We start from the raw sequence: 22,691 nt of genomic DNA on the forward strand, positions 1-22,691 counted from the left end.
TAGAACTTTTATAAACCCTAAATACAGGTCAAGTATTTTTGATGAAAATTTAATGTCCGAATTCAGATGTGTGTAAATGCACACCTGATTTTAGCTTTGTTAGAAAAATAGAATATAAAATACCTCATGAAGATTTCTTTATATTGTTTACACATTGATATGGTAATGCTTGGTTTAAATACAACATATTAAAATTAATTTCACTTGTTTCTTTTTATTACTTTTAATGCGGCTAGAAAGTTTTCAAATTCTTCTGTGGTTTGCATTACACGTCTATTAAATGACTGGTTCTAGGCAATGCTTAGCTGCAGCTTTCCTGAGGCCACGTGCCTCCTGGCCCAGTCCCTGGGGGTAGAAGGCTGCAAGGAGCAGGGTTTAAGGGGACTGGGGAGTCTTCAATGTATTAGTTTGCAAAATATTATCCTTGTTACAGATGTATTGTCCCTATATTGCCTTGAAAGATAAAGGCCTATTCCTTTCTCTCCTGTGGCCCCCGTATGGGGAAATTGATGAAAAGAAAGACTGTTTATGGTGTCTTGAACTAATCAATTGATCAATTTATTCACCCCCATGAGAGTACCAGTGGAGGGGAGTGGATTTTGTTTTAAGCAGGGTATATGGCTAGGGTTCCTAGCAGTCTAGTTTGAACAAGTTAAGCCCGCCCCTGTCTCCAGTTGATTGGGCATAGGATGGTCACCTGACCCAAGCTGGGCCAATGAGTTGCTCTTCTGAGAGATAGGACTAGAGACTCAGGAATTCTAGCTTCACCTGGTGGCTTTCTTCAACAGGGGAGCTCCAAGCCCCAGTGATGAAAGTAATTGCCACCCTTTGTCATGTGTCTGGGGTGCAGGAAAGGCCCGCTATGATGAAAGGGAAGAGTTGGCCCCTAACAGAAGACTTCCTGTGTTACTGGAAGCCCTCGAAGGCTCTGGATTTGCCTCTTACTAAGCCTTTCCTGCAATCCTGACCCGGAGGCTATAGGGAAACCCTCCTGTTCTCAGAATACATTCCCCTGAGGGTGCTCATGTTACCTGCAAAGAAACTTAACTAATACACAGTAGTGGGACTTCATGGGAGAGCCTTGTGTTCCTAGCTCAAGGGGAAAGAACCAGATTTTTTTTTTTTTCCCTGTAGAAAAAACTGGTCGGTCAGTGGCCTCCTTGTTCCTGTGTAGCTGACACAGTCTTCAGCACCACCCTACAGCTGCTTTAGGTTCAAAAGACTTTTGTGGCTGGCCTGGGAAGCAGATCACCATGTATAACATTGTTTCTAAGGGAGACACATTCCAAGATCCAAACAATGAATTTAGTGAAGAATGTTTGGCTTTCAGGAGGGATGAGCTGGTCCTGCTGTATCTTAGGGGCTGGCTACCCATCCACTTTTAGGTCCCCTTCCCTTTTGGCGTGGGGGCTGACTCTTTAGAATTGGGGTATGTATGTGGGAGGGGAATTGTGAAAATAGGGAAGAAAGAGATAACTCCCCCGCTCGCCCCGCGGCCCCCTTCCCCCCCCCCCCCCCCCCCCCGCCCCGTACCCTACGGGGCAGCTGAGATGTTCGGGCTTCCAATGCACTGAGAATGCACTGAGAGCCCTGGAGGTCCAGGGATGGATAAGAGGGGGAGGAGAGAGGTGGACAAAGACGCTTGGCCTCCTTCACATTATTGTCACGTCTGCCAGCCCGCGAAGTCGGAGGGGCCTGGCTTAGCTCCTGCGCGCCTCAACCCCTTTTTGGAATAAGCCTGTGTGTTAGGAGAAAAAAAAAAAAAAATCCTACATCCTCGCCTGGGAAATCCGGGGTGCTCGAGGTGGGCTCCCCTGGACAGCGCGACTGTTCCCTGGGAGTGGCTGTCACAGCGCGGGGCCAAGACCCCATCCCTCTTGGAGAGGGCAGAGCGAATGGGGGAGGGAAGCCAGCTCTACCTCCCCGCCTCGCACACTCACCCCCTCCACGCACCCACTCCCCCCGCCCCCCAGAGCCCGGAAGAGGCACTGACAGTCCCAGCCCGGACTCAAAGGCGGGGAAGGAGGGGACGCTCAGCCACCCCATTGTCTGGGAGGGAGGGGAGAAGCTCCGCCCCCCGAGGGGAGGGGAAGGGGGGAGGGGGGGAAGGCGGGAGAGAAGGAGAGGAAGAAAGGCGAGGGAAGAGGGGTGTGGGGAGAGATGGAGAGCTCAGGAAATAAGTGGAGGGAGGATGATCAAACCGGATAGGGGAAGATAAAGGCTTTGGGGCGGGCCAGAGGGCGAGGAGGGGCGGAGAGGGAGCGAGGAGGGCGGGGCGTCCGACCCCCAATCTCGTGGCCGTCGCCAGCCCTGCCCCGCCCCGCCGGATTCGATCCGAACCCGCTGAACGCTGACCGAGGCGCAGGCTGGAGCAGCCCCCCGGCCGCAGCACCCCACGGGCGGCTCCACCGTCTCCGCGGCGCGCGCGATGCTGCGGGATTGGAACGCAGGCAAGGCTCTGGGCGCGGGGCGCGGGGGCCAGGCTCCGGGCGCAGCACGCGGGACGCCAGGTGCGGGGTCCCCGCGGTCCCCTCTTCCCTGCCGATCTCCGCCTCCCCGAAAGTTTTCCCGCACGGCCGGGTCCGGGTCAGCCCCTCTCTCCTCGCCTGCCCCGGGTCTCCTCCCTCCTCCCCCCACCGTTGGGGGGTTCCCGTGGGGTTTCTGGGGGTGTGGACTCCCCAGGGACTGCGTGGGCAGGGAACCCCAGCCGACCTGCCTTCCGGCCGGAGAAAGTTGTGGCTCCAAGTTCGTCCTCCCGCCCGAGCCCGGGGGTCCTTCCTTCTCTCCGCAACCTGGGCGGCGGCTGGAAGGCTCCTCCGCCCCATCCCCGGGGTCCCGGGGACTCCCTGGCGAGGTGGGGGCAGGGCAGCAGGTGCAGGGAGGGGAGGCCCCCACAACCCCGGCGAGTGCCCGGACTCCAATCCGGTGCTCTCCTTCCCGGCCCAGTGAACAGTTAGTTCCTCAGAGGCGGGTTCCAGCCTCCCCCCCCCTCCCCCGACCCCACTCGGGCTCCCTCTGCCTCCCCAAGGGCTCAGGGTGCTCAGGGGCCCCTGGCCCTCGGGACACTTCCCCTCTGCGGTCTCCCGCCCGCCTCCGGAGCTAGTGCTTGAGGTCCTAGGGGACCTCGGCTTGTCGTCCTCCGCGCCCGAGAGAGGCAGGTGCCTTGGGCGGACGCGGCCACTTCTGCATTTCGAGCGCCTGCTTTGCATTCAGCTTCCAAACGGGGAGAGGCCGGGGACAGCCGAGCGGCGCCGTGGCCTGACGGGGAGGCCCAGGGTCCCATCTTGCCGTAGGGCGCTGTGTGGGTCCCGGGTTGTTCGCAGCACCTTTGCCCCTCCGTGACCGGGGGAACTGAGCGGGCGGTTTCTCTAGGCTGCCAGGCACTTCATCCCCAGGTGACCGGAATCTGGGCCCCGGGAACCTGGTCTCCCAGAGGACAGAGGCTGTGTCTAGAGCCGGCCAGGTTTACAGCGAGTACCTTACAGGCGATGAATGAACGTTTGAACCAGCGAGCTGACAAGTAACCATGTGCTCTGGAGCGGGACTCAGCTCCTGCCACAGTTGGTCTTGGTACAATGGGAGGAAAGAATTAGAAACAATGATTGTTTGAAGCAGCTGCCTCGGCCAGAGAGCCAGGAGCCTTCTCTCCAGATTAGCTGGCTGAGGAATCTGGGGTTGGAATGATTGCACTTACCAGTCCACATTTCCTTGCAGGTGGTCTGAAAAATTAAGGACACTTCTCATGACTAAGACATGTTTATTGGGTGGTCTGAGGAGAGTTCTTTCTTTTTAGCTTGTGTCCAAATGCAGTGTCCGAGGGACAAAGTGTGGAGTTGGCGTGGGAGGTGCCCATTTGGGAACAGAGACCCTGGAGTGGGGCCATGAGTCTGCGCACCAGCTGTGCTTTCTCCTCTAGACAGGCCAGCTGATGCCTAGGAGCCGGGGCAGGGAACCTGGGGGGCGGGGTAGACAGAACAGGGAGGGCCTCAAATGATGGTTGAGCTCAGAGAGGTGGGGTATTTTGGAAAGAGAATAGTTCTTGCCCTGGGAGAAGGAGGCATAGCAAGCAGCCTGCGGGGCACCTGGGAGTCTGGGCTGGTACAGGTTGGGGCTCTCTGTGCTGGAGAGGCTGGAGGTGACTCCTGCTCCTGCTTCAGAAGATGGGAGAGCAGAGGTGGAGAATTGGGGAGATCAGATAATCTTTGTGGTGTAGCCTACGCATATCCCATGCTCCTCTGGCTTCATTTTTAAGCTGGTGAAATCTGTTAGAATGATGAGGGACACCTTTGGGGAGCCTAGCAGAGAGGAGGCAGGGGATCTGGGGCCCCCAGTCCTAGAGAAGGTGGGGTGGACCATCTCCACCAGGCTGAGTGGGCCAGGGCATATGCAGTACCTGCACCTGCTGCATCTCTAGCTGGCAGCACCCCACCTTCCTGAGGGTGGTCTCCCCCTGCCCTGGGGGCTCCATAACTCACCTCTCTGCTTTTCTGCATGGCTTCTGTTTGGGGGTTCAGGCCTTCTCTCCAGTTTGTGTTATCTTGGGAGCGGTAGGTGACCCTACACCTTGTTTTTGATCCCTCAGTCCTCCTGAGCTCTCTGATGCACTGGCCTACTTGGGACTTTTCAGTCATCTGCTGGTTGTGCTTGGATTTCTTGGTCTATTTCCTGGTGCCCTGGAGCCAAGCTTTGTGTCTGCCTTCTGGGTGTAAACTGCTTAGGAACAGCTGAGAGAGAGGGCTAGAGAGATGCCCAGGAGCACACAGCCTGGCATCCCTGCTGGGGTGCCAAGGGCTGGACTCTGGAGCTGGCCAGAAAGGGGTCCTGTCACCAGAAGACCTTGGCCTGATGATTGCTTTAGTCCTGTCTAGGACGCTTTGGCAGGAAGTGTGCTCACTGGGAGGTGGGGTGTAGAATCGGGACCAGATTGCCAGAGAATCCCATGGAGAGAAGGGGATTCGAACTGGTTGTTCTAAGAGCAGCTCCGGGTCTTGCCCACGTTGCCTTCTCCTCTCCCTCAGGGTGAACAACTGGGCAGGTCTCCGCTGTGCAGTCGGAATGGAACAGGACACCCAGTCTCTGTCTTTATCCGTAGCTGCTGAGAACTGCTACAGCTGGCTCTGTAAAACCAGGGCAGCCGTCCTCTCCCCGCACCGGTCACAGTATGGTGCAGTGATCTACCCAACGACACACTGTCCTATTTAAACACCGCCCTGCCTCTCCAGAAGAATTTAAAATAAATCCTTAAGATGGGTTATGCTCCCACAGACCCATGATTGTGGTTTTATTTATTTGGCCTGCCTGTGGGTTCCCATGAAGGACGTGGAGGGGTGGGGATGGGGCAGGAGGCCGAGGGAAAGCAGGGCACAGAAAACAGGGACAGTCTTCAGCCTTTTGGTCATCCCTGGGATGGCAGACTAAGCCGGTAATCACAGGTTGATGCAGCTGCTGGGATGATGACAGCTTGGGGCTCAGGACTCCTGCCCAAGGCAATGGTGGCTGAACCTGAGAGGGCAGCCTCTCACAGGAGAAGGGGGTGGGGTAGGGCATTTGGCCTGTTCCCGAGGCATGAGCAAAGTAACTTAGAAGGGCTTTTTCTATTCTACTGACAGAAATTGGTAAAAAGATACCCTGTGCTTTCCTTGGGCATGTCAACCCAAAGTGCTTTGACAAAGTAAGTTTACTTCACCAGCAGGTTTACCCGTAAGTGGCACTCATTTGAGTGTGTGTTTGATTAATGGCTCATTTCTTTAAGAGTCATGAAAACGGTGTTGAATTTGGAGTTGAATTGTATTTTGCCATTTTCTAGCTGCGTGGCACTGAGCAGTGTCAGCACCCTTCCCATGTTCCTTTGGCCTCGAGCAATGACTGATGGGAGAAGGTGCATAAACACTCCAGCTCCCTCGCCTCTTGGTTGGGGGGCATGTTCTCTGCTGGCTCACAGGTAACTGGCTCCCTCCATTGGCTGCCTTCCCTTCCCTGTTCACTTTCTCACTGCCTTCCACTGGCCCTTGAACCCTTATCTTAGGGTCAACATCTGGGGAGTACCACCCTAAGAGAGGCTTTAGTCCGTAATTAAAAAGTCATTGGAAGTCTCTTGAGTTTCAGTTTCCCCAACTGTAAGGCAGAACTGATAACTATCTCACAGGGATCTTGTGCTGTGAGCTCAGCCGGGGGGCCTGGCAGACAGCAAGCATTCAGGCAAACTTTTACTGGCGCATTGATTAGTACCGAGGGGGCTGTGGTGGATTTGGGAGTGAACATGATAATGGACCATGGAGAATTATAATGCTGGCCTTAGGTTAGGTGAGGACCCCAGGTCAACTGCTCGTGGTTTTCACATCTAGATGTGACCTGTGATGTGCTGATGAATGTTTAACAACTGGCTGTGCAGGGAGGTGAATAAGCCGTGTTTTGTGGCGTTTGCTGGTTTCTGTAATGTAAATTTACCCACCGGCAGATTTCAAGCTACTAACATGGCATCGCTCAACGCTCAACACCGAGTTGGGATGAGATGTGCTCCTTCAGCACTTGAGAGCCAGTAGGAGCAGCCTCAGCACTCATCTGGTCATCTGTGAGCTGGGATGTGGCCTCAGATCTTTTTTTCTTCTTAAATACATATTTTTATTGATTGCAGAGAGGAAGAGAGAGAGAGAGAAAGATAGAGAGAGAGAGAGAGAGAGAGAGAGAGAGAGAGGAACATCAATGATGAGGGAATCATTGATTGGCTGCCTCCTGCATGCCCCACACCGGGGATAGAGCCCAAAACCCGGGCATGTGCCCCGACCGGGAATCGAACCGTGATCTTCTGGTTCATAGGTTGACGCTCAACCACCGAGCCACGCTGGCTGGGCTGACCTCAGATCTTGATTTCCAGTTTCGTACACAGGGTGAGGAGGATAAGAATTGTACTAGGCGTCAAAATTTGGAGTATGTTCAGCCCTGGCCGGGTGGCTCAATTGGTTGGAACGTCGTCCCATACACCAAAACAGTTTTGGGATCCATTCCTGGGCAGGGCACATACCTAGGTTGCGGATTTGATCCCCGGTCAGGTGTGTGCGGTAGGCAGTCGATGGATGTTTCTCTCCCCCCTGCTCTTTTCCTTTCTCTCTAAAATCAATTTTAACACCCAAAACATATCCTCAAGTGAGGATTAAAAAAAATTGGGAGTATGTTCAACGCTGCCCTGAACTGGCTGATTCACTGTGTGCGACACTTCTGGGTTCATTTAGCGATTACTGGAATGTTTCTGCTAGGAGTCTTTCAGTTTCCCTATCTCCAGGGCACGGGGTTAGATGGTTCCACAAGTCCCTTCTGGCCTTTGGTCTCTTTAGGAAGGGTCCATTGCATGCTTCCTTTGTCCACACAAGAACAAAACCTTTCACGAAAGAAAACCTTTCACGTGTCCACACGTGTGTTGCCCACGTGGGGCACCCAGCACTGGGCCATCCTAGGTTTTGCTGTACCTTTTTCTGCTGGCACAGGGCATTCAGTAGGCATTAACCCAGTAAAATTCCGCCTTCCTGTGTACCAGTGTCACTTCATCACACAGGCGTGGTGTGTCCCCAGAGGAAGCCCAATGGGGACAGAGGGGGAGATGATTTCTCATGGAAAAGGCGGTCCCTACTTCCCCGAACCACTATGCAATGTCATAGACGCCCAAGTGGAATCCAAGAAAAGCCCACGTGGAGAAATAGACTTTTATGTGACAGAATTCACCATCCCTGCTTCAGTTTTTTGTTGACAATCCCCCCAAGGGAGTCTTGGGCTCAACAATTCCACCTGTAGGAATTCTTACCCTTAGGATTCAATTGGACGAGTGCAGAAGATGTGCACAGCGATGTCCTTTGCAGCATTCTTTATAATAATAACCACCAGAATAAGAATGGAGACTAGATGCCCAATAATAGTAAACTTGTCAATTACGGTATACCTATGTACTTTGGAATACTCCGTGGCTACAAAAACTATAGGACAAAGTAAGTATATATATTTACATGGGAAAAAATATATATTTCTAAAGAGCTGGTTCCTAAACAGTACGCTATTTTTATAAAATACATCATGTCATCCATTTATGTTCGCCTCTGAAATGATGCTTGGCAAAATGTTACTGCTGCCGAATGCCTCATCCCAGGGTTTTTGTGTGTGTGTTTGTTGGGGGGGGGGAGGGGGGAAGAGGGGGATAGAGAAGGTGTGCTTGGGGTTCACAGCTCTCCTGCAGTGAGTGAGGTCCAAACGAGGTGAACACCGTCTTCCTTGAAGATTGTGAACGAGAGCGTCAACCTTTCTATTTCTATCTGTGTGTTTCAAACTCTGCCAAATACCCACATGGTGGCTGTGGATATGGCTGCGGGACGTTTGTGCACGGGCAGGGTCCGCTGTCCGCTGCTGGAGTCCGGGAGGCCCCCAGGACTCCGGGGAGATGGGGGTAGCCTCAGATAATGGGTGCTGTCTTCCTAAAGCTCATACACATCTCACAGCCGCTCATACACACATCTGGGACAAGGATCGCTCTCTGGGCTGTGTGTGTGACGGGGCAGTCGGACTCAGTGCAGTGGGGTGGGGGCAGGCGGGGGAGGTGGTGTGTACGCTTTAGTCCTGTCTGAGGTGAGAGGAGGTTGGGAAGCTTCTGGACCCAGAACCAGGAAACCAGTTCATGACTCTGTTCAGGGGTCACAGGGGTGGGTCAAATGGCTTTGCTCTGGGACAACTAGTTCTGTGGGAAATGCTCTCCCTTCCTCATTACGGGAGCTCCGGTGAGGGCCTGGGGCCTCCACTGAGCTGAGGGGAGAATGTAGGTCTGGGAGGGGCACGTCCCGCTGGGCTCTCCAGGGCTTTCTTTACCCGGTGCCTGGCTCTGCCTGTTTCTGTCTGCCCAGGAGGAGGCTGCTCTTTCCCTCCCAGAAAGTTGGGGAAATACAGTTTACAAATGTAAAGAGAGGCTTCTGAAGGCCATTTTGAGGAGAAGTTCTGTTTTTCGTGGTGCTGGTTTTCTGTCAGGATTAGTCAGCAGGGGCCAGGGCAGCAGGGGAGGGTGTGAATGTGGTTTTGTGGAAAACTTCCCCTCAGTCTCCTGGAAATGTTCTGGAAACCCCTGGACATGCCCTCTGTTCTGGCAATTTGAGGGGACAAGAGATCTGCTGTGTGAGGGATCTGCTGTATGCAGTTGTAGGGAGTACACGTGGTTAAACGGGAGCGGATGTAAGATGCCCCCCAGTGGCTGCCCAGGGGAGGGCTCAGAACTGGGGACCCTGCCCCCACTCTCCCCTCCGGACTGCTTCTCAAGTGCAAGGAACCTCCCCTCTCACCCGGAGGAGGCCAGTGGTCCTGGCTCTTGGGTTTCCAGTTCTGGCCCCAGGTAGCAGGGAGGGGAAACCCGAAGGTCTCGGCACTCAAGGTCCGTGTCAGCCTACAGCACCAAAAAAGGAAGCAGTGCTGGGGTTCCCTGAGGAAGGGGATGTGAGGTCAGAGATGAGTCTTAGAGAAAGAGCTCAGTAAACAGGAAGTGTGGCCCGAGGAACCTGTGCTGGTCGGAAATGGGGAAGAGGAGGTGCCCCTCCTCACCTGCCCCGATAGGTCGCAGGTCCCTGCAGAGCTGAGACACTAACCCACAGACAGACAGCCAGTTGGGGCTCTGAGCACATGGGGTGATACAGGCCTCGGGCCCCCGATCAGATGGGTCTCCACTTAAATCCTGTAATTACTGGGCTGGAGAAGAGCTTAATGTGCTCTTCCTGAGTTAGGACACGAAACTACCCTGTAAAAGGGCCCTCGGTCTTGAGAGATGCAGGTCAAGGAGTGCTTCATCATATCTGCCTCATTAGGGCCAGTGTCACCTCCACCAGCTTCCCATGACTTCCTCTCAGTCACATGGAATTTCACACTCTGTTGGCTTTTAGCTGGGCCCCTCTGGTTGAAGGTGATGTAGGTGCTGCTTTAGGGAGGCAGGTGTGACCGTGCCCTTCCCTGGGGGTCTGTAGATATCATTAGAGAGTTAGCTTTCTAGGTCTTCGGTTTCTCTGAGCCAGAATCTAAATTGTACCAGTGCGCGCGCGCACACACACATACACACACACATACACACACGCACACGCACATGCACACTCCATACGCACACTCTCACACATCCATACTTATACATTCACACACATACACACAGCTTTTTCTGTCTGGAGTTTTTACTTCCTTTATGCCTTTTTTTGGTCTCACTCCAACACCCCGATTCTCTGATGTGAGGCTGTGGGCCTTTGGGCTTCTTTCTAAACATCTGCCCAGATGTTGGGATTTCCTTCTTTCTTCCAGGGATGGTTGTGGGATTAAATGAGTAAGAGCCCGCAGGTAAGAGCCCGTAGTAAGCTCGCGTTTATGGTAGCTACCTATTATTCACATTTGTTGCCTTATTATGAGCACGATAATAACACTGTGATTGTTCTGCTCCTGATTTATGGGGAACAGGTGTCCAGGGCCTCCTGCAACTAGTCTGCCAGTTCTCTTTTCTACCTGCCTTCAGGTAAGAGCCTCTCTGGTCAGGCAGGGCAAGCCACCTTCTCCCACGTGCCTTTCCCCAACTTCTTGGATGGTGCTTGACATTCTTTGAGGAGGGGAGGGGCAAAGCCTTTTATTCATAAGTCACAGTAAAGCTGAGAAAGTGCAGTTCATGCATCAGCACACTTGACCTTAACTTTCCCCCTCGTGGTGTTTGATGCTTAGACCCTTTCCTGAGCAGAGTGCTTGGGAGAGCTGTGTGGGTGGATCACAGGGGCCTGGCCCCCGAGGGTGGGAAAGGGGATGGAGGTACATTTTGGGAAGGGAGGTTCAGGGATCAGTGGGGGGTGGGCAGGTTCCAGAGTGGACACGGGCCTGGCCAATAAGTGGGCCTTTCATTGAATAACTCAGGCAGGCAGGAGGCAAAATTGCATCCTGTTTCCTTCCAAGGCAGCCCGAATTTTGCCCATGTCCAGGACAGGCTCGGGTTCGGGAATCAGGAGGTGGAATCTCTCGTAATCTCTAGATCTTGGCAGGGCCCCAGGCCACAGCTCAAGTCTCATTCCTCGTGTGGCAACAGGGCTGGGGTTTCCTGTTTGCCATCTACATTTCTTCCTGCCCCCATAGGAGGGGCCGAAGTGCAGAGGGGCCAGCACTATCTCTGTCAAAGCTGCTTGGTTGCAAAGCAGAGTCCTCCTCAGGAGACCGGCTGGGGCGGTCTTTAACACTGTAGTTCGAAGCACTGTGTCCGATAAAGTGCTTGTCCAACCCAGGAGACACAGATTGTCCCCAGAGGGCAAGGCAGAGTTCAGGGAAGAGGTGGGGAAGGCCCCAAAAAGGGAAGTCTCGGGCTCCCGTCAGCATTTCCTTCGCATCTGGGCCCGGGGCTGGCTTCCTGGTTTCCCGGCCTCTGTGGTGTGGTGCCTTGCTTTGCGTGACGGGCGCTTTGGGTTGGCTCTGTGCCTGCATACACTGGCCCTCTGGGGGCTCAGCATTGTCCCCTTACCCCTTTGAAATATTAGTTATGAGGGGGGGGGGGGCGCGTTAAAGGCCAAACTCAGTTTGCTTTGAGAAAATTCTGTCCTCTCCACTCTTGAAAAGCTGCTTTGAGAGGCAGGTGTTGGTGTCCTCGGTCTCCCTTCCTGTCAGATTTCACGCTGGTTCTCAGCCCCGGTTGTTCACTGGCAGGACCTGGGGAGGCTTTTAAAATGCTCACCCTGGGCCCCGCCCAGAGGGTCTGATGTACTTGGTCTGAGTTACAGCCTGGACGTTAGTATTTTAAGTCACCATCCTGCCTGCCCCCAGCCCCACCCTCTGACCTTGGGAGAGTCTAAAGAGAACCTCTGAGCTGTCCTGTGGTGTCCTTAAGGTCAGCTGCTCCGCCTTCCCCGTTAGGTTGCAGCTGAGGCCCTGCCAAGTGCACAGCCCTCCCACCGGTCAGGGGTGGTCCTGTGAGGTGGCCCCCCGGTATTTTCTGTGGAAAGCACCCCCCCTCCTCAAGCCTGGCCCTTTTCCTAGCTATACTTTCTTAGACACTGAAATGGCCTGTGTCCTATAAATTAGCTGTTGTCCTCCACCTTCCATCCTACACGGGGAGCTCAGGGGGAGTGGGGAGGGGCCAGGCTCCTGCTATACAACCAGGAAGACAGTTTAGGAAACAAAAAAAAACAAAAAAACCAAACCACCAAAGGGGGGTGGTTCTTCATCTCACCCCGGACTTTCCTGCCAGGGTTTGCCTACCTTTCTGTTCTGCATTTATGGCCCCCGCCCCCTCCCCCCTTCACTCCACCCTCGGGACTTCCCAGATGATAAGTGAGCTGAGAGCCACTTTGCCTCTGGGCCTGGAACTGTATAGCGATTAGCCTGAGTCCCGGGGTTGCTCCGACACCCGATTAACCACCTGTGTTTTCCGGGCTCCCTGGCAGCATGGGAGTGAGGGCACTGGAGCTTGGAGGAACCAAGAGCTAGGAACAGAGGAGAGTCTACTCTTTGGAGCAAGTTTTGTTTTGTTTTATTTATTTATTACCATTGTTGAAGCGAGTTTTGGATGGCTTTCCCCACCTGCTTGAGTTTCTTGAGATCTGATGTTGGCGCTCTTCACAGGAAGCTGAGCTGGTGACTTCCATTTATCTGGGAGGCCCGGAGTGGGAGGCTGGAAGCACCTGTGAGTGGGAGGTCTGTGAGAAGGAAGAGGAAGGGATCCTTCCTGCAGTAACTTCAGGGCTTTGACTGGTCCAGAGCTTGGGCAAGTCTGTTCCCCGTTCCTGCAGCTCAGCCCCTCACTGCACCTGGCTATCCTGTGTGGGCAGCTGTCTCCTCCCAGCCTGCGGGTGTGCGGGAGAAGGTGACAAAGCCAGGAGCTGCTTCAAGCCCAGACACAGGGCAGGTAGTGGACGATGCTGGTACCCACCAGGATCCCCTGTATCTACTGCATGTTGTGGGTGTTGACTATGGGGGGGCCTTAGCTGCTCCCTAGTCCTGAGAACTGCTCTTGCAGGGAAATGCCTGGGGGAGCTCAGCCTGTCCTCCGAGGGCTGGCCTGGAGCCGGTGACTGACTGGCCCTGGGTACAAAGGCCTGGCCTGCTTGTCTGAAGGTGGGACAACTGTGCAGTTATTCACACCCTGCAGCTCCCATGGGATCAGGCTGTGGCTGGACTCCAGCTGGGCCACGTCACTCCCGGTCCTGCTTCCCTCGCTCCCTTAATGGGTTCTCCTGAAAGCATTTCCTCAGTAGTCACGTGCACAAGAACCCTCATTTTGGGCTGTGCTTCTAGGAATCCCCATTGTGGACTGTGCTTCTAGGTTTTCCTTGGGCTGGCTGCTGAACCCACTCCCTCCCTCGAAAAAATAATGATAATGAGAATATTTGCAGGAGAGGCTCAGTGCGGCAGCTGGGCGTCCAGAGAGAGGAGGCTCCAGGGCCAGGAGGGAAAAGAAACACCAGAGGGATGGTTTCTGTGCGGTGGGAAGTGCTGGGAGGAAGGACGGGCTGAGGGGTGAGCTCCTGTCCCTACACCCCAACCCCCATCACAGCTCAGGAGCAGCGGGGACAGTTTGTGGGAAGAGTTAGGTTTTGGATCAGAAAACATGTGAGGGTGCTTGGGTCTGAGGAGGAGTGTGGGCACACTCACAGCAGGTGAAACGCAGGCCCGGAAAGTTCTCTATGGCTGGGATGTCATCATACTTAACAGCTTAGGAATCTTCCCTTTGTCAAGGCATTCTCTTGAATCTTAGGGAGGGTCTTACCTCCAGGTTGTCTTTGAAGCCGGCAGCAAGTATGGATGGGCCTCCACATGGGACATATTAGGTTCCATGGACAGGCTGGATGGCATCGCCCAGGCACTTAATGGAGCTGAGGAGAACCTGGACTATTCTGCCAGGGCATGTAGTCAAGGACAGAGACTGACTGGTCGGTGGTCCCAATGTGTCTCCAACAGGATTAGGTCCTGGGAGGCTCCCGTCCCACCTGGGCTCTTGTAAATGATTCTTACAAGGCATTTTGGAGTCCAGGTAGGGGCCGTAAATTCTTTTTAAAAAACTTTTTGTTGTTGTTGTTAATCCTCACCTGAGGATATTTTTTTTACTGATTTTTAGAGAGAGTGGAAGGAAGGGAAGATGGGAGAGGGGGAAGGAAAGAGAGAGAGAAAGAGAAACATTGATGTGAGAGAGGCACATTGATTGGCTGCCTCCCACAGGCTCCCTTGACTGGGAATCAAACCCCAGACCCTTCCATGGGCAGGCTGACCCTCTAACCAATGAGCCACACCGGCCAGGACGGGGCCTTAAATTCCCAGTAATAACAGAGTTGCAACCAGCCAGCTGAGCGAATCCCTCTCTCCAAGGCTGCAGATATTGGCAAGCACCTCGGAGGAAGTGTCCTCCATGTTCCAGCCCATCGATGGTCTTCCGCTGGCCCTTCCTTATGTGAGAGACAATGCTCTGTTAAGGAGTCTCGGACTGAACTCCGAATTTCCGGCCTTTTGTCAGCTCCGCTGCTGTGTTGGCCTTATAGTGTATGTAAATTTAGCTGGCTTTACTTTTTCTGTCCCCTCCACCCCACAGCTGGCTGGAATAACCAGTGATTTGCGGTGATGGTTGGAAGGTTTGTGGAGGGAGGCGCAGATGTTGTCCTTGAGGCAGACCAAGGAGGGGCTTGGTTGGGTCCTGTAATCAGTTACCTGTAATTTCAGTTCAACAACGTGGCAGGCGATGTAAGTATTTTCCTAACACTTTTAACCCAAGAAATGTAAAAGTACCAAGGAAAAAGGCGGGGAGGAGTCAGGCTGGAGACAAAGATTGGGCAACATGAGCCTATAGGTCGGATTTATAGTGATGGCCTTGGTAGGATCACCCAACAGACTGAGAGTGACCAAAAGTCTTGGAGAATTCCCGCATGTGGGCCTCATGACTACTTGATTCCTGTCTGTCACCGAGAAAAGGGTTTGTCCGCCGGCGCTGCAGGCAGCCAGTGGCGCGGACACCGGGTGCGGTGAAAGCGAGTGGCGGTTGTTGTACAGCCAGCGCTGCACAGGGGAGACCGGGCAGCTGGTGCTGGAAAAACCCGAGCTCCTGGATGCTTTACAGACAAGGGGTTTCACAGAACAGAAGTCATGAGTGAGGGGCTCAGGGTCCTGGGCTGTGTGGATTGGTCAGTTCTTACTCAAGCTTCAGCAACCTGATTTTTTTTCAACTCCTGGGGGCATCTTGTCTGGGTCTCCTTGGCTGTGGGAGATAACACATCTTGGGGTTGTGAGTCAGAGACATTATCCTAAGAACAGCAAGAAAAGAACAGAGCTTTGCATTCCATGCTTCACACTGTATGTCCTTCTGTTATCTTAAGCTGAGTGTACCTTCTGAAACTTGCTTTACAGGCAGGCTCGCAGGCCCCAGGACATGACTACATTGCAATGCAGCTATGACGCTTAAGGGCTAATTGAATAATTTTAACTAAAAGCTAAATTCTAATATATCTAGTATGTTATGGCTTGCTGTTTGCTTCATATCAGGTGGTAGGTAAAAATATAGTGATGAGAAAGACTTCATAGTTTATTAACTATTTGTGTTTATTTTTCTTCGAATTGTCTGTTCATGTCCTTTGACCAATTTTTACTGAGTGTAGGATCTTTTTCTTTCTGATTTATTAAAGCCCTGTACATATTAAGGACATTAGCCTTTTGTTACATTTTATAAATATTTTCTCCCAATTTGTCATTTGCCTTTTGACTTTGGGTAGGGAATTTTTTTTTTAAACAGAAATTTAAAATTTTTACAGATTGGTATCAATTATGTTTTTATTATTCCTTCTGGGTTTTGTTTTTTTCTCCCCCACCCCCACACGTTCTTCCCCTTTGGCAACCATCAGCTTGTTCTCTATATCTATGGGTCTGTTTCTGTTTTGTTTCATTTATTTGCTTAATTTTTTAGATTCCATTTATAAGTGAAATCATATGGTATTTGTCTTTGTCTGATTTATTTCACTTAGCATAATACCCTGTAGGTTCATTCATGTTGCTGCAAATGGCAAGATTTCATTATTTTTTATTAATGAGTAATATTCCATTATATGTATCATCTTTTTGTGTGTGTTTTTATTGATTTTTAGAGAGAGAGGGGGAGAGAGAGAGAGATAGAAACATCAATAAGAAAGAAACATCAACCAGCTGCCTCCTGCACACCCCCTACTGTGGATTGAGCCTGCAACCTGGGCATGTGCCCTGACCAGGAATGGAACCAGTGACTTCTTGGTTCATGGGCTGAGCCACACTAGCCAGGCTATATCATATCTTTTTTTATAGTGGCTGCACCAATTTATATCCCACCAATGGTGCATGAGAGTTCCCTTTTCTCTACATCCTCACCTACACTTGTTGCTTGCTGATTTTTTGATGATGGCCATTTTGACAGGTGTGAGGTCATATCTCATTGTGGTTTTAACTTGCATTTTCCTCATGATTAATGATGTTGAGCATCTTTTCATATGTCTATTGGCCATCTGTATGTGCTCTCTGTAGACATGTCTATTCAGGTCCTATTTTTAAATCGGATTATTCATATTTTTTTGCTATTAAGTTATATGAGTTCCTTATATATTTTGGATATTAATCACTTACCAGATACATGATTTGCAAATATTTCCTCCTGTTCTGTAGGTTGCTTTTTCATTTTGCTGGTTGTTCCCTTTGCTTTTTAGTTTGATGTAGTCTCACTTATTTCTGCCTTTCTTGCTTGTGCTTTTAGTGTCACATCCAAAAAAAATGTTGCCAAGATCAATGTCCAGAGCTTTTTCTCTGTTTTTTTTTTTTCTAGAATTTTTACCATTTCAGGTTTTACATTTAAGTCTAATCGATTTCAAATTATTTTTTCTAAGTGGTGTAAAATAAGGGTCCAGTTTCATTCTTTTGCATGTGATTATCGAGCTTTCCCAATATGTATTGAAGAGACTGTTGTTTCCTCACTAAGTATTCTTGGCTCCCCTGGTCAAATATTAGTTGACTGTATATGCTTGGGTTTATTTCTGAACTCTTAATTTTGTTCCATTGGTCTATGTGCCAGTATCATACTGTTTTGGTTACTAGACCTTTGCAGTATAGTTTGAAATCAGGAAGCTTGATGCCTCCAGCTCTGTTCTTCGGCAGGATTGCTTTGCCTATTTGAGGTCTTTGTGGTTTCATACACATTTTAGTATATTTTATTTTATTTCTGTGAAAAATGCCATTGGAATTTGGATAGGGATTGTATTAGATCTAGAGATAGCTTTGGGTAATATTGACATTTTAACACTATTCTTCTGATCCATGAACATGTGATATCTTTTCATTTATTTTAGTCTTTTTCAATTTCTTTCATCGAAGTCATGTAAATTTAAGTGTGCAGATATTTCAACTCCTTGCTTAAACTTATTCCTAAGTATTTTATTATTTCTGATGCTATTGTAAATGGAATTGTTTTCTTTATTTCTTTTCAGATAGTTTGTTGTTATTGTATAGATATGCAACTGATTTTTGTATGTTGATTCTGGATGCTGCAACTTGACTGAATTCGTTGATTAATTCTAATAGCTATTTTGGTGGAGTCTTTAATGTAAGATCATATTATCTACAAACAGAGATAATTTTACTTCTTCCTTACTGATTTGGATGCCTTTTATTTATTTTTCTTGCCTGATTGCTCTGGCGAGGACTTCCAGTACTATGTTGAATAAGATTGTGAGAGTGGGTACCCTTATCTTGTTCCTGCTCATAGAAAAAAAGCTTTCAGTTTTCATTGTTGAGTATGATGTTAGCTGTGGGCTAGTCATATGTGGCCTTCATTATGTTGAAGTGCATTCTTCTTATACTGAATATGTTGTAACTTTTATCATGAAAGGATGTTGGATTTTGTCAAATGCCTTTTTTTTTGCATCTGTTGAGATGATCATATGATTTTAATCTTTCATTTAATTAATGTCATTTCATTCTATGGCATTTCATTATAATGTTGATGAAATGCCTTAGGAACTTAACTCTTGTTTATATCAATTAGCCTATTGTAAAGTTGTGTCATTATACATCATTTTGCTTAAAGTTACAGAACCAATTGATGACGATGCGGCATGACTGCATATATATATAATTGAAATCTGAATATATATTTATTCAAGTAAATGTATATATATTAATACTTTATGCTTACATATATATTTTTAAAACATATTTTTATTATTGATAGTATTACAGATATCTTCTGTTCTCCCTCTTTACCCCACCTGCTTACATATATTTTAAACAAAATTAGACTCATAGTTGTGTAGCATGTGTTTTCACAATGAATTGTCATTTTCCCAGATAATTCATTTGCCTTCACAGTATCATATTTTAATGGTGGTTATAGATGTGTATGCTGCGATTTTTTTGCCCCCAGCTCTGTTTGGGCATTTTTAGGTGGTTTACCAATCTTTAGTATGCCTCAGTGGAAGCTGAGCCTTCCTGTCAGATGAATCTCTATTCTGTGTTTGAAGGTCTCTTCAGGGACGACTCACTGGTTGACCTTGGAACCAAGCTGGGTGTCAACATTCTCTGTGGCTAGGGCACTTGCTCTGGAGCTGTCCACGGTGGTCATCATTCCTTTGGGCGTTTTTTCTCTCCGAGGCTGCGGCAAGCCGAGGCAGCCGCCGGCAGTGTGGCATCTCACTAGTCCTGGGTCACCTTTGGGCTGTCCCCGCTGTGGGTCTGGAAGGGGGACGGAGAGCCACATGCCCCTGGTCCCCTGGCCCAACTTCTGCTTATTCCTAAGGACACAACCTAACTCTAACCTCTGCCTTCTCCTTCCAAATACAGGTCTCTCCTTCTGATGAAAAGAGAAAAGAAGAATGGACTACAGTCACCAAACTTCCCTCGTCCCATGTGGAAAAGATAAATACATTTCCAAGTAAGTCTTTTTGCTGTCGTGTTGTGTCCCCATTGGCCAGTCCTGTGTGGATGGAAGCCACTGGCAGAGATGCCTCCTCTGTACATGAGAGAGCTGAGGCTCTTGTGTGGCCATAGAGAGGGAACTAAAGGGGGCCTTTAAGGCGTGGCACCTTTGAAAGCCCAGAAGAGATGGTGTCCTGGAGGGCTTCCGGGAGGAGGAGTCGGCAGTGGCTGCTCACTGTCCTGTCTGTGGTGTCTCCCGGGGAGTCCCAGCTGAGTTGTGTCCCTGGACTGCTGCGGTTCTGGCTAAATCACAGGTTCCCCCTGAAAAGGAGAAGACAGTGTTATTGCTTTATAGGCAATAAAATCTCCTGAACTCAGCTTTTTGCTAATGTGACGGGGCTGAGCCAAAATGGGCTTTTTTGAATTATAAGTTTCAGGTTATATATTTATATCCAGCACAGGGATTTACACACCCTGGAAGCTCTCTATCTTAATTAAATGTTTAATTTTTCTGAGTCCAAATTGCACTAATTTTTTAAGATACCCTAGGCCAGTGATGGGCAACCTTTTGAGCTTGGTGTGTCAAACTTCGCCAAAAAACTGAGCATAACTCGCGTAGTGTGTCACTTTGAGGAAAAAACTAACTCCAAGACTCTAGTCACAAATGTTTCATCCTCAGGAGCAGCAAATGTTTCATGCGGCCGCGTGTCATCAGAAATGGCTACGCGTGTCAGTGCTGACACGCGTGTCATAGGTTCGCCGTTACTGCCCTAGGCCATCTACAGACACATGTTGTGTGAGATATGGATAATTCTTATCGCTACATTGAAGGATTTCCCCAGGGACTTCTGACCAGTAATTTTGCATCCTAGTTTCAGATCTGTGTGTTCAAAAGTACCAACAGTTTTTTGGTTTAGGTTATTTGGAGTCACATATTTCACTAATTCATTTAGGCTTGTGTAGAATTACTCCAATTTATCTGGACTTGGCTTATCAAGAGCTTCTTAGAATTTCCAGCCAGCTTTGATCTCTGGCACAGCCCCAAATATCTCCACTGAATGGCTCCATTGCCCCTTGTCTGAGAATAGACAAAAGCAACTAGCAGCCTCAAGCTTCTCTCCCTCCCAGCCCTCGTGTACTACCATACATTTTTAGACAAAACTCAATCAGATTATTCTTAGGTTTGATGAGGGCTCACCCTGATCACAGAGGGATGAAGCCCTCTCCCTCCCAGGTTCAGGAGAGCTGGGTCCCAGGTGGAACACCTGAAACTCAGTATTGAGCAGCTAAGAAAGCCTGGTAACAGGCTTGTAAGTTAAAAAAAACTTTCTTTAAATAAATGAAAAGCACCTAGAATAGAATATTGCCAGGGCCCAGACACCCGCTCATGCCCACTTCTCGTCACTGCTCCCCAAGGTGAACCACTTTCCCGAATTCTAACACCCATTTCAAACTTTATATAAATGGAATCATACAACATGTGCTCTTTTGTGTCTGGCTTTTACTCAGCATAACATCTGTGAGATTCATCTATGTCGCGTGTAGTTTATTCATGTTCTCACTGCCATCTAATATTTTGTTGTGTGACTGTAGCTGCCTTTACTCATCCATTCACCGTCGCTGGGAGTTTGTAAGTTTTTAAACACACGATCAGGTCATGTCCATGAAGCACAAGTCCGTGTCTAGGAAGCATTCTCAAAAGCCCAGAAGTTTCTGAGTCTCACGAAAAAAGCCTCCAGCGATTGTCCTCTCCTAACTCCCAGCATGCACGAGGGAGGAAAGGCTGAGAGGCAGAAGGCCTGTCTGTGAGCTCATTTACTGGGGTTTGAAGAGCAGCGTCAGGGCTGCCCACCTCCGCCAGCAGACAAGGCCCGCCTTGGGTTTCTAGAGTTGCTCCTTACAGTCAGTCTGTTCTAGGTGATGTTTACTATTGATCTTAATCCTGGGGGAAGATGGCGACGGGGGTGGTGGTAGACTCTGTGTGTGTGTGTGTGTGTGTGTGTGTGTGTGTGTGTGTACACACACGTGTGGACAAGCACCCAGACTAGGGTGAACGAGGCCAGGTTAGAGGTGAGAAAAAGAGGGAACAACTGCATGATAAGTGGCTTCAGCTAAGAATGTTTTTCGTCTTGTATTTTTTCGCCTAAGGAATGAGCTTCTCCTGCATCTGAAGACCTACAACCTGTACTATGAAGGCCAGAATTTGCAGCTCCGACACCGTGAGGTGAGGAGGCCCCAGGGAAGGCCTGTTGTGAGGCTTCTTCTCTGGTGGGCCAGCCCAGTCTTTGTCTCCATGTGTCCTGGGTCTGAGGGGCCCTAGGTCCCGGATCCCTGTCCCTCCTGCCACAGCGAGTGGCCTCTCATTTAGGGCTAGCACCAGCCTGACTGGGGGGAATCTCCAAAGGGAGGCTTTTATGAAATGACCCTTTCAGATGGCTTCCAAGCAGGCTTCTTCACTTGGGGCAATTCAGGTACTTCCCAGTCCTCTATGTTTACACATTTTGGCCCACGTCTTATGTTGCAGGAACCCGGGTAAATCATCTAAGCTCTGGGTGGTACCCTTCGCCTTTCTCCAAAACTGCAGCAGCCTTCCTAGGGTGTCTTCTTGGAAAGCCACTTGTTATCCATCTGTCTTTCCCCAGCCCCCATCCTGCATCTAAGCTTACTCATCTTGTATCCATTTCTGTAAAACCTGTTATCAGATAGATGGTGAGTTATATAGGAGCCTGGCAGAGTAATTTATACTCAAGTGTTCTTGACTGATAAGAAGGTATGTGTAATACCCTTCTAAACACAATTTCAGGTTATAGCCATGGTGATTTAATCCATAGAAAAAGATAGCAGTTGGTAGAATTTCAGCTACTAAGGCAGGCTGGTTGGGGATAGGATATGGATGCAGTGGCCTTCTCTGTGTCCCTCAAATAATTCCACTTAGGCAAAGCCCTACTTTGGATTAAATTCTGTCTTATAGGAATGTAACGTAAAGCAATGATGCCAGCCTTGACCATCTAGAAGGCCATATATGTAGCCTGTACTTAATTAAAGCCTTTCTCCCCAAGGCCCACAAATGTCCTAAAGTTGCTCAGCTCTTCTACATTCTTTTATTCCCTCTCCCTCTCTAAGGATGATCCTGGGGCTCAGGTTAGTTGTCCCCTGGACAGGTATCATTTTCACCCAGGGGCTTGTCCTGAAGATGTGTCCATGGCTCGAGTCTGACATCTGTGGGCCCTGCCCAAAATAGGTTTTTCTGCGACTTGGAGACGAAGGCCTGACCCTTTTAGGCACTGATCTCAAAGCTTCTACTAATTAGTGGTTGGGCCATTAACAAGATTTTAGTTCTGAACAGCTTTCTCGGGGTGTGTCGTATAGAATAAATTCCCAACATGCTTGGTAATCAGAGTTTCATGGTCGTAAATGAGATCCATTTCTCCGGATCATGCAAATGCCCTTAGAAGGGTTTCACATTTAACTTATTAGTGAACGACCCTTGAGTATAAATTTGGAATTCTTGCAAGATTTATTCACTTCTTGGATAGTCACAATCTAGCACGTAAGCTTATTATAGGCTCTGGGACGTTCTGCTGTTAAGATTTCTGATTAACAGCGTCTCCCAACACATGATCACGTGACACCCTTTTAAAGGTAACAGTTGATCTGCTAGACTCTAGCAGCTAGAGGATTCTGTATTCTGCTAGGTGTTCTGTGTAGTCTGTAGAATAAACTTGGGGAAATGTTACTTTAAATCTCCTTCAACCAGCAGGTCAGATTGCTAAATATATGTTGTAGCTAAAGACATCGTTTTTTCCATAGTGGGG

At 49.6% G+C, this 22,691-nt stretch overlaps 1 protein-coding gene across 1 annotated transcript in view; it reads left to right on the forward strand.

Moving 5' to 3' along the window:
• Window positions 1–2,181: 2,181 nt before the first annotated feature.
• Window positions 2,182–22,691, forward strand: part of RASSF2 (Ras association domain family member 2) — a 32,944-nt gene continuing 12,434 nt past the window's right edge. Inside the window, exons 1-3 of the mRNA XM_008141061.3 lie at window positions 2,182–2,450; window positions 18,802–18,892; window positions 21,025–21,100. Of these exons, the coding sequence (XP_008139283.2) occupies window positions 18,834–18,892; window positions 21,025–21,100 (135 nt within the window). The 5' untranslated portion in view covers window positions 2,182–2,450; window positions 18,802–18,833. The remainder of the gene's footprint in view (window positions 2,451–18,801; window positions 18,893–21,024; window positions 21,101–22,691) is intronic.

Source organism: Eptesicus fuscus, chromosome 12 (assembly GCF_027574615.1).
Source record: "Eptesicus fuscus isolate TK198812 chromosome 12, DD_ASM_mEF_20220401, whole genome shotgun sequence".
Taxonomy (NCBI): Eukaryota; Metazoa; Chordata; class Mammalia; order Chiroptera; family Vespertilionidae; genus Eptesicus; species Eptesicus fuscus.